We start from the raw sequence: 15,319 nt of genomic DNA, 5'->3' as shown, positions 1-15,319 counted from the left end.
TCTTCTAATAATGAGGAGACAGTTTTTATTAGTGTATTGCATCATTTTGTCTTTGTAAGTAAACCAAGACTGCCCGCTTAAGTGGCGCGTCGGTGTTTTTACAAAGCCACGTTAAGATGTACCTCCTGGGCAGTGGAGGCTGACAGAGGAATGCTCATCCCACAAGGTCTCTGCTGTGCCCCAGCTCCTGAAACCCTGATGTATTATGATTAATATAAACACTGAATGGAAGTTTTTTAAGGATGTAGAACGTAATTTTGAAAATACAGCTTTTATTAAATTCTTCTTAGGTCTTTTTTTTTTTCCCTTGAGTACAGTGGGATGATTGTCATTTACCATAGCTGTCAGAAAATGACAGCACATGTTTACAAGGGCAATACTCTCATCTTTAAGAACACTGCCCCCCTACTTTAGAACCTGTATGATTTTTCAGGATTTTTGGTTTTATACATAAAGCTTTATGGTACAAAATTCCACATTTGAGTGCCTTATGTCTATATCCTTAAAGGCGATGAATAGCAATAATTAGGACCCTGAGGCAATTTGCGTTCAGGGCTGTGAGTGTGCATCTTACTGGATCTTGAATACACAGCTTGGATTCTGCATTTCCAGAACCACTCAAAAGAGTGCTAAAATTCGAAGAAATGCAGCTTGAATCCAACAGAGGAATCTCTCATCCTTCTTGTTTCATGTGGAAGTGCCATCCTGCCGTATCTAGAAAGCAATATTGAACTGGCAGTCCCTTGTGACACCCAGCATCCAGTTCCTGAGCGATGGTCTTAATTATTTGCAGATAACATTACAACTTTAGCCCAGTTTGTTGCTCCTTCCCACCTCAGTCACAGTAGAAGTGAATGCAGTAAAAGAAAAAGTCAAAGTAAAGGAATTCTTGCTGGTACAAATTTGCCTGCAGGTGCGAAAGCCATGGATGCTCTGAGGACTGACTGTGTCTAGAGCACAAGTAAACTGAATTTCAGTCCCCTACCTGAATTTAAAAAAATACACATTTCCAAACATTTTAGAGATAGAAAAAGAAATATTTAATGATTTCTGCTTGCTACCCTTTCTGTTTAACTTACACAAATATATCAACATTGAATAAGGGAAATTCCTTCCCTTGGTAGGAACACGGGAAAGCTCCCAGATATGTGGCCCTCCGTATCCATTCAAACAAGCCCATCCATGTTTCCTCTGCATCTTTTCTGTTTTCAGTTCTAGTGCTGGCTTGTTTGAAGAAAGAATAATTTATGCTATGCTTGTAAGGGTTTGGGTTTTACACCCTGTTAATTGCAGCCAGCCAACTCTAGCATTGAGTGGACTCTGATAAAAGTATGCGAATATATGCTCTGCATCACTCTTAACTGCGTGCTTCTAAACACATGCATGGTGTCACTGAATTCACTTCAGAGCTTTTCTTACTCAAGGAAAAAACGATGCAAACAAAAGAAAAGAAAAAAAAAGGGAAAGAAATGTGACTGTGTTTTTCATTGGTGTGAATGTTCTCCCTCCCTTTTTGAGAGGGACCTAAGTTGAGGCTGAGCAAGATCAAAGAGCTTTAGGAAGCTGAATGTGTAGCATCTGTTGTTACACAGATTACAGGGTTGACCCTCTGAGGGGTAAGAGCAACATCACCTCTTACTTCTCAGTAAGATGAGATTTCCAGGACTGATAAAGCTGGTCCCTGGCTGAAGTCAGAAAATGTTCTCACACCGTGAAACAATAATAAACACAAAGAGGTACTGTGAGGGTAAGTGGTGCAACTTGCTTATTGGAGTATCCATCCACTGTGATAAAAAGTGTGCTAAAAGACAGGGATGATGGGTGTTGTTCTGACATGATAATCCCGTCACAAAGAGCTAGAATCTCTGCTGGTAGTCTCTCTCTTTTCTCTTACTGAAGTGTGACAGTCATTGGCTTTTTTTCTTCCCTTTATTGTGTGGCTGAATTATCTGTTTTCGAGCTTCAAAATGTGTCTGTACTGTGCTGTTTGTTCATCTCTAAGACAGAGATGTTTTACAAGTCCAGACTTACAAAGCTTAATTCCCATTGCTAAGGAAAGTTCACCGGAGTTTGTATGCTTTCTTGGCACTACTGTTAACAAGGCATTTGTCTTTTTTTTTTTAAATGTATTTTTAGTGGAGCTAGCTAAGCAAGCCAGGTCTGCTTCTCTGGAAAAACCACTGTCGTGATTTTACTAGATACACCAGTAGAAATTTAACAGCTGTTTTAAAACCTGTTGAATCTCCACACTGTAAGAAAAATGGTCCACTAATCTTTTAAACTGAAGTGGTTTAATTGTGAAGAGAGAGCAGCCTACGTTTGCTGATATTCATTTAGTCATTCTGTGGTACTTTACGGGTTTCCTTTAGTTTCTGTAAATGTAAATAAATGTAACTTCCAGCAAATCACTGAACAAAAGTCCGTAACTGGCCAGCAGTTGCTATTGTTTTAATAAATCTATTACCTTTAAATAGCTGTAGTACATACCCCTCAGATAATCTGAAATGTTTCTGCTGATACCTTCGATGAGAGCTCAGCATTAGACAATTAGTGTGTGTCTGGAGTAGTGTCTTACTTTGAAACAGGAGTCAGCTTTTGAAATGGATCTCCTGTTCATCCCCATTTACCATGTTTTGGCTTGTGTCATGGAGCATCCTCAGAGCAAATGAAGTAGATGACTTTTGATTGAAACTAAATGGGGAGATGAATTTCAGAACTTCATCTATTATAACTACAAAAGAGAAGCAAGATAGAGGTAGTCTAAACTCAAAAACATCCCAAGCATCCCAAAAACCTTAGCTCACAGATTTCATAGCTTGGATGTCAGGTCCTCGATGCAAACCATTTTGCTGTGGAGAGCTGCTTCTTTTGGTCTCCACTCCTTGGTAAAGTAAATGAGGTTTCTTTCTTGTTTACTCAGAGTTAGCCTGACAGACATGGAGACATTTTTCCTGCATGTGTTTTCCGAATCCACAGGGAAAGATCTTAATATTTCTAGATTTTTCTAGATGTTCAAAATAAGAATTAGAACTTATATGTGACATACCTATAAAAAGGATTTGATATGTTGCAAACTGAATGTATGCAGAAGAGAGAATGCCAAAAATTTTTAGAATAATTTTCAGGAACCTTGTTTCTAACTGCATCTGAATACTGAACCTCTCATAGCTTGATGCTTTATCACTGAAGATTTCTCTTTTAGAATTGACTTGCCTCTGGAGGAAATTGAACATTTTTTTTTCTGGATAAGGGTAAAAGTACACTCTTAAAGCAGGTTTCCTTTTTCTTTTTTTGTGGGTTGTTATTCTCTTGCTGTAATGTTCAAAGCTGTCTTTCATCTGTGACTCAACAAGGTGCTCTCCCTTTTATAATGGTGCATTTAATATACAGGTTGGTTATTTAGCAGAGTTTGAATTCACATTTATGTAATTTTTTCCATTTATGTGAGACTTTCTTTGAAAAATCAAACAGATTACTTAAAAGTATAAAAAGGATCTTTTCATCTTAATAACAAATTTTAATTATTTATATTATATCTTCATAGTATTTACCTTGTGTGTGTCAGTGTATTATTATGGTTTCATCTAGGATAAAGTTAATTTTCTTCCCAGTAGCTGGTATGATACTGGGTTTTGGATCTATGAGAATAATGTTGATAACTCACTGATGTTTCTGTTGTTGCTAAGCAGTGTTTACCCAGAGTCAAGGACTTTTCAGGTTTCACACCACCCCAGCAGTGAGCAGGCTGAGAGGCATAAGAAATTGTGGGGAGACTCAGCCAGGAGAGGTGACCCCAACTGACCACAGGGATATTCCATTAACGTGTGGCATCATATATATGCCAGTATATAAACAAGGGGGAAGCTGGCCAAAGGCTGCTGCTCAGGAACAGGCTGGGCTTTGATTGGTGGGTGGTGAGCAATTGTGTTGTTTATCACTTGGTTTACTACTATTATTTTTTTTTCTCCTTTCTTTTCTGTCTGATTAATCTATCTTTATCTCAATCCACAAATTTTACTTTTTTTTCCCCAATTCTCTTCCTCATTCTATTGAGGGGTGGGGGTGGGTGGGTGCAGGGAATTGAGTGAGTGGCTGTGAGGTGTTTAGCTGCCTACCAGGTTAAAACACAACATGAGTATTCTCCCTTTCAAAACAAGACACGATTGCATATGGGATGGAAATAAAGAGTTGACAAACTATGCCCACATATACTGGGCATAGGGATTAACTTCTTATATGTTTTCTGATATGGCATGGATTCCCTGTTAGGGATTGTGAAGAATCTATAAACTGTGTTTTGTAACATACCTAACTATACGTCTGGCAAACCCCTCCGAGTCTCTTCTACCCTCAAGTAACATCCAGTTGGATATGTAGGAATATCCCAGAAACCAATCTAAGACCATTTTCACCTGTCATATAAACTGCTAGGTTAAAAGCAAGTCTTCAGATAAAATCAGGAGAACCACTGGAAAAGACTTGATTTCTTGTCCATGTTTATACCAGTGAGTTAAGAAGTTAGCAGGTAAGCCCACAGAGGATGCATAGTGCTTTTTTTATGGCTCTTCTCAAAGCAGCTGCTCAAACTGATATACAGATGCATGAAGTGGGACAAGTGGAAGACCAAAATGCTCTTTGGTTGGGATGTATACCAGGTGCTGGCCATAAAGCATGAAAAAACATCTGTGAATGACTAGTTGCAGTAATTGAAATAAGTATTTATAGCTATTAAACTTTCGATGCACTAGACAATAAATTCTTAGGAAAATTTCTACAGTGGAGTATTAACTATAAACAGGAATTCTTCCAGAACTCTTTGGAGAAGGGAATTCCCCAAATTCCTTTCAAATACAATTTATGTCTCATTAATGTCTTGACACTTAGTAGGTGAGGCCACTTTTATATCTACTCCTCACATGCTCACTAATGCTTAATTTGTGTGTTAAGGGCGGACAGAGAAGTGTGACCAGATTGGCAATGTCTACCTTGCTGAGAGAAATTCTTCTCAGAGAAGAATTTAAAGGGAAGAGGAAATAAAAATTAAATATTATGTTAATCAAAAAACATAGTCTTGAGGCCATGGTGCATGGCAAAGACCGCAAACAGTGTTTGTGAACAGAAAAATGTCTCACTTATGAGACCTTTTCTGAGCTTAGTACCTTTTATCACCATTTAACCGAGACTAATATGTGCCCAAATGAAACTCATTCAAGCATTTTACAGAATACACTTGTTACTTGTTCTGTTTTGGTGTGGCTAGGGAAGAGATTAGAGCAACAAAAAATACGATCCACACCTGGTAAATAATAAGCTTTCTCTTTTTTTATGTTTCCAGCTGGAGCTAAAGTGTTTAGAGAATATAAATTCTATCAGATAGTTCAGTGTGGAAAATGAATTAATAATGAGGTGCACTCAACTGCATTTAGGGTGCAAGCAAACAGTCATGAGAACGTAACTGTATTAATCTTTAATGTAGCATTATAAGTTTTTCATTGTCTTGTTGCTTTCTATACAGGTATTATTATAAATGGTGTGTTTATAGGTTGTTCTTCATGCACAATATATGAAATTACAAGAGGGAAAAAGTTCTTTTATTGAGGAGAAAAGTTTGATGTGAATTTAGTGTTCATTTGACTATTTCTCTTCCATTTTATATCAACATGAGATGTTCTTAGTGTCACTGTGGAGATACTAATAGCTTTGTAAACGTAATATCAAAAATTTGGCTTTCTTCTGTGCGATTTGCAGATCATTATGCAGAGTTTTGAAGGGAATAAAAATAATTTAAGCAGGTACTGTAATGTTGCAAACTGTCTCATATGCTGCCAATGAAACATTTTTATTTATTATAGGGGTTAATTTATCTTTTGGGAATTTGTTCTATAAGATCTACCTTCAGGAATCTGCATTCATATTAATGATGTCGTGGTATTAGTAATGCCATTTAGAAATATGTGTGTAACATTGCTGAGGTCTTAGATTGTGTACAAAAAGTAATAACCCTGCAGAGTTCCTAACTGAGCATTATCTCTGCATTCCCTCCACTGAGCTAGAAATTAACATTACATTTTTGTGTCTTATAATGTGAAAAAGATGGAAATGAAGCGTAAAGTGATTTGTAAGTGAAGGAGGAGGGGGAATTCTGACTTAGTTTAAATTTAGTGTGAGTAGTTTTAAATACTATTGGTTGAGTATATTTCCATTTCCAGCAAATTATTAACTCATTTAGGGACTAGTCAGTATAAAATTGTAAGTTTTCTACTTCTCTTTAAAGAGTATCATTCAGAGCAGAACCTTTGTAATATGTAACCTATTGTGTTTCGCTGTAATCAGAGGATTTCATTTTTGTAAACGCTGGTCAAGGCTTCCTGCTACATGGAAGGACCATTAGCTAGAGGAGCTGTAATAAATCACACTGAATCTACTTATTTCCTCTTGTTCAACATCCATTGTTCTCTTTGCTAAAAAACATCAGAATCTTAATTTAAATGTGTATGGCTTAACTCCTTTTGTATAACATTACATAAAAAAGTACTTGGTAGAAGCTAAGCAGCAAGCATGTTCCACGTGGAAGTTCAAAGCAATAGGAAGATTTATGGTTTTAAGCAAATACCTTGGGAATTTTAGGATTATGTTTCCTTACAAAGTGTAAATGGAGTTTCTTCCTCTCTCCTGGCACTTACATATGGGAAAGAGTCTCTAGAGATGTCTTCAGAAAGTTCAGTCTCAGAGGAAGAGAAAATATATAGCAATATAAACCAATATGACTGCTATGCTTGCTGTTTGCTGTAATCCTGAATTATCAGTTGGCAAATACAATCAGGACTGTGACAACTTCACAGAACATAAAATGTTTCTCCAGGGGAGGTTACATAGAGTGGCCCTGATTTCTTACTCAGGAGACTTCTCTGGATTCCTCTAAACTTCATTTTCTGTATAAGAATAATTCATAGAATCATAGAATACCAGATTGGAAGGGACCTCAGGAGTTATCTGGTTCTTGGCAAAAGCATGGCTAGACAAGATAGGCCAGCACCACATTCAGCTAAATCTTAAAAGTGTTCCCCCTTGTCCTATCATTATCTGCCTTTGTAAAAAGTCTCTCTCTCTCTGTGTTTTTTTTTTGTTTGTTTTTTTGTTTGTTGTTTTTTTTTTTTTTTTGTAAGCCTCCTTTAAGTACTGAAAGGCTGCAGTGAGGTCTCCCCAGAGCCCAAGAAGAGGATTTCAGAGATACTGAAACACAGTCATCTTTTCCCTCTTCATCATTTAGCTCAGTCTCCCCAGTTGACTTTCTAGTTAGCCCACAGCTGTCAGCACCAAAGAATATTGTGTTACTCACTCAAGATGTGCTGACTCAGTCTTGTGAAATTCAACTTGAGAATTCAGAGAAAAAAAAAGAAAAAAAAAAGAAAAAGGCTTGAATGAAACAAGTTTTAATTTCTTCTGCTATGAATTCAGTTTCCCAAGTTGGCCAAACCCCATTCTCTCTAAAGAATCAGTCCTTAACACTAGGTTTCATTATTTCTGGATTGTCTCAGCTCCCTTTGCTCTAGTGAAAGGAGATACTTCATAATCTACAGTATATACACTTGCAGTGTTCCCCTTTGGAATATGGATCACAGGCATTAATTTGGATCAACAGATAAGGCAAGACAATATCTCTAGAATCTTTAATAGTAGATACTCTCAAAAGAATGTTTCCTGAGGCATAAAACAAATACACGAAGAAAATGAAAGTGACATTGACATAAACAATTGTATCTTACAACAGTAACCTGAGGCACAACCTAAACATTTACAAAAATAGTTTGAATTCTATCTCAAAGAAAAAGCTGTAAGACCTAGCCCATCTATTGTCTATGAAATTAAGTCTGCTATAAAGCATTAATCACCCAAATCCTGGTCAATGCTGGGTGATATTCCCATCCACATCTCTCCACAATTAAGATGTCATCATAACCCTTTTTTATTTTCTTCTTTGTTTATCACTTGTTTTGTCACTTTTCTCACAAAGGTTGGGAATTACTTTCCTCCTTTAAACACAAGCCAAATTCAATTCAAATGTAGTCAGAAACAACATTACAAAATGGGTGATTTGAATTTCCATGTTTACTGTTGCTCAGTGACTTCCATATCAAATCTACAAATCTACAAAGTCTATAAATCAGAGGATGTTGTTTCTTCCTCCTACACAGAATTTATCTTTGAAAAATTATCCTGAGATCTGCTAATTAGGCTTTCCCATGACTATTATCTACACTGTCATCATCAGTACTGATGTTCAATCTTTCAAAGTTTGTTTTTGTTTTTGATTAAGAGGTACAAGAAGGCTAAGACACAACACGTTCACCTGCCCTTTTAAAATGAAAAGTTTTATCAAGTGAAATCCAGAATGGAGATATAGATGCCCAAAGTGCAAATTTTACTTTTTTTTTGAGTATGTAGTTCTTGATGTCATAGGAGAGGGAGTAGTAGGTAAGATGGAGTTCTATTTTGTCAGCCCTTCCTTTGTTTCTGAGCTAACCGCATAAGCCTTCAGTTTGCAAAAAAAGAACTGGAAATGATCATGTACTTTTAAAAGATCAGTCAATTTTAACCAGGCATCTAAATGTGTACAGCAGTCAAGATCAAGCAGAAGTGGTTGAAAAAGGTCGTGGTGGTGTGGGGGTGTTTTGTTTTATTTGAGCAGCCCTCGCCATCCCTTATTCTCTCATATGCACCATCTCCTCAGGATAATTGTTGCACAACATCAAGCTGTGAACTGAATCAGGAACTGATGCAAGCTTAAAAAGAAAACAAACTGGGAAGGGTAGTAGGTGGTGGGAGAAAAATGAAAGGCAGGACAGGGTCTGCTTAAAGCAAGCAAAACTACCAGAAGAGATGGTCATTAAAGTAGGGTGTGACTGGCAGTTTATTAGAGGTTTACAAAGGTGTGAGTTTTTACCTATATACCTGTTTTTCTTTCTTAATTCTCACTGTAACTGAACAAATCACTTTTGAGCTCCTCATTTGCCTAGATTACTAAATTCATTATTAATTTCTCTTAGGTTATTAAATTCCTTAATGCTATGCATCATTCTTCGTTGGAGAAGTTTTAGGTAACAGACATGTTTTGGATTTTTTATTATGAATGAAATTATTAAGCTATTTAAGGGATCTTGTTAAAATGCTGAGGGCAACAAGTTGTACCAAAAAAAAAAAAAGAACCTTTAATGTCAACATAATGTTTTAAAGTTGAAATCTAATAACTGCTTTGATTGAATATTAAGACTGCAGCGTCTTTGTTTGACAAATCTCTGCTAGCTGATTACTGCTTCACTAAGGAGAGAGCGTCCTATTAAAAATTCAATTATAACAAAACAAAACAACAGATTTTATCTTTTAGAAATGCATTGCAAGGGTGGAGAGAGAAGTACTGAGAAATAATGAAAGAGAATGAAAGAAAACCACCAAACAGAGAGGAGACCAGAGTAGAAAAAGTGGTAGAAGAGAAAGTGAGATAATAATAAGGGTAGAAACAGCACTAAAATATCTATAAAGGAAGCTTTTGCAAGTAAAAGTGCATGCAGTAATTGCATGTATAATATACACTACTATAGTACAAACTAACTACAAATTCTAAATATTCTGCAGATACAGAGGCAAAAAAGCTTCAAAATTCTCTTTCTGTTCCTCCCAAATGTTATCAGCATTCTGTCTTGACTTTTCATGGCAGAGATGGCCAACCTAATGATGCTGCAAAGAGTTAGAAAATTAATTTCCTGAGGGAAATTCAAACTACTTTCTGTGTAGATTGATGATTGTGTGTGGTTCATTCATGACACTGGAGAACTAGGTGTGGGTGTCCAGAAGGTATCACCCAAAAAAGAACAAATTTTGTTGCAAGGTGTGCTGTGGAGAGTCTTTCTTGAATGCCCTTCATTAATGATAGGTCTTCTAAATTCTCTGTGATTTCTAATTCTGGGGTAATATTTTTCTTTTCTGTTCTGTATTAGGAAAATGCTGTACAAGATGTGAATTTCATCCTGATTTATCATGAATAGATGTTTCTTAAAATCTTTATTCACCCTGTTTTTTTCTAAAACAAAAGATCTGGAAAGACTATCTAAGAATCACCTCCATTGAGGACTGAAAAAGAGCAAGAGCTTATGTATATGTGAGACAACGAAATGGTATCAGTTTGGGCTAAAATGGCTAGCAATCCTTTTGTTTTATCAGCAAAGACTGTGGCAGTCATGAGATCTTTCACAGGCTTTCTCTAACTCTAAAGTCAACAGTTAAATGTCATTTTTTGAAACAATGGGAAACTTATACTGAGTCTATGTCTAAAACCAGATTTAGACTGAAAATTGCATTAGGAAGAATCACAGAATCACACAGAATATGCCGGGTTGGAAGGGACCCACAAGCATCATTTAGTCAAGCTCTTGCACTGGACCATTCCCGAGATGTGCACACCATGTGCCCGAGAATATCATTCAAATGTTTCTTGAACTCAGACAGGCTGGGTGCTGTGACCCTTCCCTGAGGAGCCTGTTCCAGTGCACAATCACCTTCTGGGCTAAGAACCTTTTTCTAATATCAAACCTAAACCTCCCCTGGCACAGCTTCAGCCTATTCCCTCAGGCTCTTTCACTGTTCACCAAAGAAGAAGAGATCAGTGCCTGCCGCTCCTCTTCCCCTCATGAGGAAGTTGTACTGTGATGAAGTCTCCCCTCAATCTCCTCTTCTCCAGGCTGAACAGACCAAGTGACCTCAGCCACTCCTCATACGGCTTCCCCTCAAGGCCCTTCACCATCTTCACTGTCCTCCTTTGCACGCTCTCTAAGAGTATCTTTCCTGTGTTGAGGTGCCCCAAACTGCACACAATAGTCAAGGTGAGGCTGCCCCAGTGCAGAGCTGAGCAGGACAATCCCTTCCCTCTGCTGGCTGGAGATGCTTTGCCTGATATTCCCCAGGAGACGGTTGGCCCTTCTAGCTGCCAGGGCACTGCTGACTCATATTCAACTTGCCATCGACCAGGACCCCCCAGCTCCCTTTCCATGGCACTGCTTTCCAGGCTCTCACTCCCCAGGCTGTCTGTACATCCAGGGTTGCCCCATCTCAGGTGCAGAATTGGGCACTTGATCAACTAGATGGATTACCTTATCATAGAGGGAAATCAGGTTGGATAAGAAGGGCTTTCCTCTTATGAAGCTGTGCTGGCTGTGACGAGTGACTGCATTATCTTTCAGGTTTTTTACCGTACTTCCCAGAATAATCTTCTCCATAACTTTACCAGACACTGTATTTAGACTGACAGACCTGTAGTTTCCAGGGTCCTCCTTCTTGCCCTTGAAAATCGGAACAACATTTTCAACGGCTTCCAATCAGCTGGAACTTCTCCATATTCCCAAGACTGCTCAAAAATCATTGAGAGTGGTTTTGTGATGAGATCAGCTATCTAAAGAAGCAATAAATATCAGTCTCCATTGGTAGCATCATCTTCCCTGTTTCTGTTTATAAAAGTACTTTTGAGTAGCTTGTTTATGAACTCTCTGTGGTAATCAAATTTGACCCTAAATTTCTACATGAAGAGAGTGTATCAGCTTTATCTGTGCAAGTGCCTGTTAAGTGTTGAATATTGTTAGTGCTTAATTTAGTATTGCTACCTCTGGAGTTTTTCGTTTGTGCCAATAAACCAGACTAATTTAGAGCTGTTGGCTCTGTCCACCATTCCTTTGTTAAATGTTTAAAACTTTTAAGTGCTGTGACCCTTTTGCCAATGCAAGTAATCCTGATTCCAGCAATTTACCCTTGTCACTTTGCTTTAAACTCCATTACCGTCCACTGAAATTCTCCACAAAGTGTCTTGGAGACCATTTAGCAAATAACAGGTTGGAGATAGAGGAATTTTGTCCATTATGTCACAGTTAATTACTTACTGGGATTTTTGTTTTGTGTTGCAGAAGTGTGACTTGGCCCAGCAGAGCATCGTTCATATTGTTCAGAGTCCACAGAGCAAGGAGGAGACAGAAGATAACTGTGTTGGAGGTATTCTAAAAGCCTTGGAAAGAGAACCTGAAAGCCTAACTCGCATAGATCTCAGTGCCGGCATCCTTCCATCACTCTCTGAAGGTTTGGCTGTTATTCTGGATCCTGGAAAAAACAGTGTTTCTCTTCCCTCTGAAAAATTAGGTAATTCAGTGATTTAGTACATTTCAATGTACATATCTGAACATTTCTCTGCTTCTTTTTAAGGGTGAACAGTTCTAGTTCTACACCAAGGGAAAAAACCCACAATATGTGGTTTTTTTCCCTTGGTGTAGAACTAGAACTGTTCAAAAAAACCCCACAGTATATGGGTTTTTTCAGTTATTGAACAAAAATACTACAACATTAAGAGATGATCAGAATCCAACTTTGCCTTGTGCATAAAATGACTGATTTCTTATGTTGTTCCTGTCTCTAACTTGTATTATGCTAATATTTTTACAAATTATTATTAGATGGCAAAAAACCCCAGAGGTCTATGAGTAGATAAAAAGTAGTCTCTGTAAAATTTCCATTGCAGAAGTTTCCTTAACTAGAATGTTGGGCAGTGTATGCATTGCAAATGTGTTTAATTCCCAGTCTGTTGTGATGTTTTCATAACCATACATTTTGTAAAAATATTTGCAGTAGATTTACTGTTTATTAAAACGTGGCTGGCACAACACGTGATGATGAATGATATTATGGATTTTAGTACCTCTTCATCCACCAAATGATTGCTGAAAATAGCTTCATCATGAAAAATAATCTGAGGCACAAGTTAAGTTACTGCAGAATGTGTAAGGCTATAATATTTGAAACTGTTCATGAGAGAGAAGCTCAAGTCAGAAGCACATATAAGAATCTCCTAGCAATTACATGAGTCTTCTCAGGGAAACCCCCTCCTCACACAGTCTAGATAACCCTTAGTGACAAATGCGTTATCCCCAGTGAAGATACATAATTCTGTTCAATACCATATTCTGTGGTGATTTATTGTAATAGTCCATCAGAAATGTCATTTTATGAAGAACAGTACAAATACCCTTTTCACACAGTAAAGAAGGTAATACTGAACATATAGATTGAGGTTTTAGAAGATAAATTTTGAATACGACAGAGATACCTCTGTGACTAACCTGACCACAGAAATAATTGTGCTTAACAAAATGGCTACTAAAACTGTTAAGATAACTTCTAGAGGATTTAGTAAGTAACTGGTGCAGAAAATACACAATCCATGGCAGGGTCACAGATGTATTCCACAACTGACTTGGTCAACCCCTCACTGCCAACTAATGATGAATGAGTGCAGTTTAGGAGCAAATTAGTACCCAGCTTAATGATCCACATCTCCCAGTCTGAATGAGTAATGAGATAAGAGGAGTGCATGCTCATTTAAATCCGGTAAACTAGGGACAGGGCTTCAGGCTGGGTTTAATCTCAGAAGCAAGGCAAAAATGCAAGCTTTAAAATGTTGCCACATACTTCTTTTTTTCAGCCCTGTACCGAATATGTACAGGGCTTTAATAGCTGTGCTTGACTCTACAGAATAGTTTATACATGTGTACAGCCTTTCAAAATTTGTCATGTGACATGTTTGTCCACAGACTGCAAACTCTGGGAAGCCAGGTACAAACTGATTGGTGTCTTCTACTGTCATGTTTATTGCAGCAAATATTTTCATGGCAGAATGAAAGTTGAGGAAAAATATATATTGATAATATATGTGGACTAGTTTTATCTGGGGTTAAGATATATATTATTTTTATAATAATAATAATAATAAAAAAGAGCTAATCTAGACTAATAATACTGTCTGGAAGGATGTTAATAGTAAGTACTTTTTAAAGGCCTGTTATCTTCTTTCCTTGTTTTGATTCTAACTATGGGAACTTGTCCCTTTGTCCATTTAGCTCTACTGCTTTTGTTCAATGTTGGGGGTTTTAATGCTGTTTTTTTTATTATTATGGGGTTTGTGTGAGTTAATTTGTAGATATGTAGTCACTTAATTCCATAGGTTAAGGAATAGTCTGGGTTAATAATAATCCAGTAAGAAAAAAAGGAAAGAAAGAAAGATTATTCCAGAGATCAGCTTTCCAATGCACTTTGCCGTGTAGTGAGGATTTCCTTTGGCACAGCTGAAATGACTAATAATAGTGGGAATGAGTGGCTGAATAAGGCAGGTGACATCACTGATGGTTAAAATTATGCTTATCGAGCTCTTGTTTTAGAAGGTGAATGGTTGTCATGAACAGTCTACAGCAGCAACCCATACAGTTGAACCAAATATAATCTTTTTTTTTTTTTTTCTCTGTGTGAGAGGTACTACCTGATGAGTAGTTAGCAAGTTTAACTGTACCATTTAATAATGATTTATTAATGATTAACTTATTATTGTTTAGTCTAACATGCTACTCAGCTATTCTGTAATTGTAGCAGTAAACACCGAGACTTCATATCTCCTTAAGCCTAAGTTACCACAGGATGCTGAGCCAGTGTTCCTGGCCTGCTTTTGGGTTTTTTGCCCTCCTTTGAATTCTGTGGAAAAAGGTTTGTGGTAATTTTTGCATCAGAAAAGGTTCTCCCAGAAGCTTTTGCAGCATTTGGCTGCAAAAACAGTATTTTTGAAGCATTTTTTGGAGGTCAAAATATAAAATTTTGCCAGACATACCAGGAGAGAGGCAACTCTTGTTATGTTGTACTGCTCTCATAGAAGCAATATACTTAAGTATTATAAACTGCTGCACTTGATAAGACAAAAGCCCTCATAGCCTGGCGTCGTGTCTCCACAAACGAGTTTTATTTGCTCCTTGCAGAAGATCATAACAGAACATCCTCCTCCCAGCTCACCCCCACTCTAGTGTGAGTAATGACATCGACTCTTGACTGGTCTGGAGAAGCATCTTATTAGGAAATACTTTGTTGAAACCTAATATATGTTCAAACATCTTTACAGATAACACAAGTGTGAGATAGAGAAGGTGAAAATACCACTGCCAAAGACATCCTAGTCAGTGATGCATAAAGTGATGGACTAGTTCCCATTCTATGTAAGAGTTTTGTATGAGACATTTAGAAGGGGAAAAAAACATTTAGAAGGAAAAAAAAGAACATTTAGAAGGAAAAGACAATTTAGGATCTGGGTAGTCAAAACTGTGCATAATTCCTAGAGAAGCTCTGATGAATTAAAAAAAAAATGTATTAATTGAGGCAGGGAAATTGCTGACACTACAAACGGTTTTTCAATAGTTTTCTGATGACTGTGTGTTAAAAAGTCCTGTGCTCTGTAATTGATATTACATTT

General features: G+C 37.3%; 1 protein-coding gene across 4 annotated transcripts in view; it reads left to right on the top strand.

Annotated features, from left to right (window-relative positions):
- The window catches only part of PRKN (parkin RBR E3 ubiquitin protein ligase), a 721,078-nt gene that overhangs the window by 215,652 nt on the left and 490,107 nt on the right, over positions 1–15,319 (top strand). For all 4 annotated transcript variants that reach the window (XM_027880020.1, XM_027880017.1, XM_027880018.1 and 1 more), the window contains exon 3: positions 11,949–12,177. In XM_027880020.1, coding sequence (XP_027735821.1) covers positions 11,949–12,177 — 229 coding nt within the window. The remainder of the gene's footprint in view (positions 1–11,948; positions 12,178–15,319) is intronic.

This window comes from Empidonax traillii, unplaced genomic scaffold (genome assembly GCF_003031625.1).
Source record: "Empidonax traillii isolate 1590-97213 ecotype Southwest subspecies unplaced genomic scaffold, ASM303162v1 scaffold63:size2014119, whole genome shotgun sequence".
NCBI classification, from domain to species: Eukaryota; Metazoa; Chordata; class Aves; order Passeriformes; family Tyrannidae; genus Empidonax; species Empidonax traillii.
Note: the sequence above shows the minus strand (reverse complement) of the source record. Positions and strands in the feature narration are given on the sequence as shown.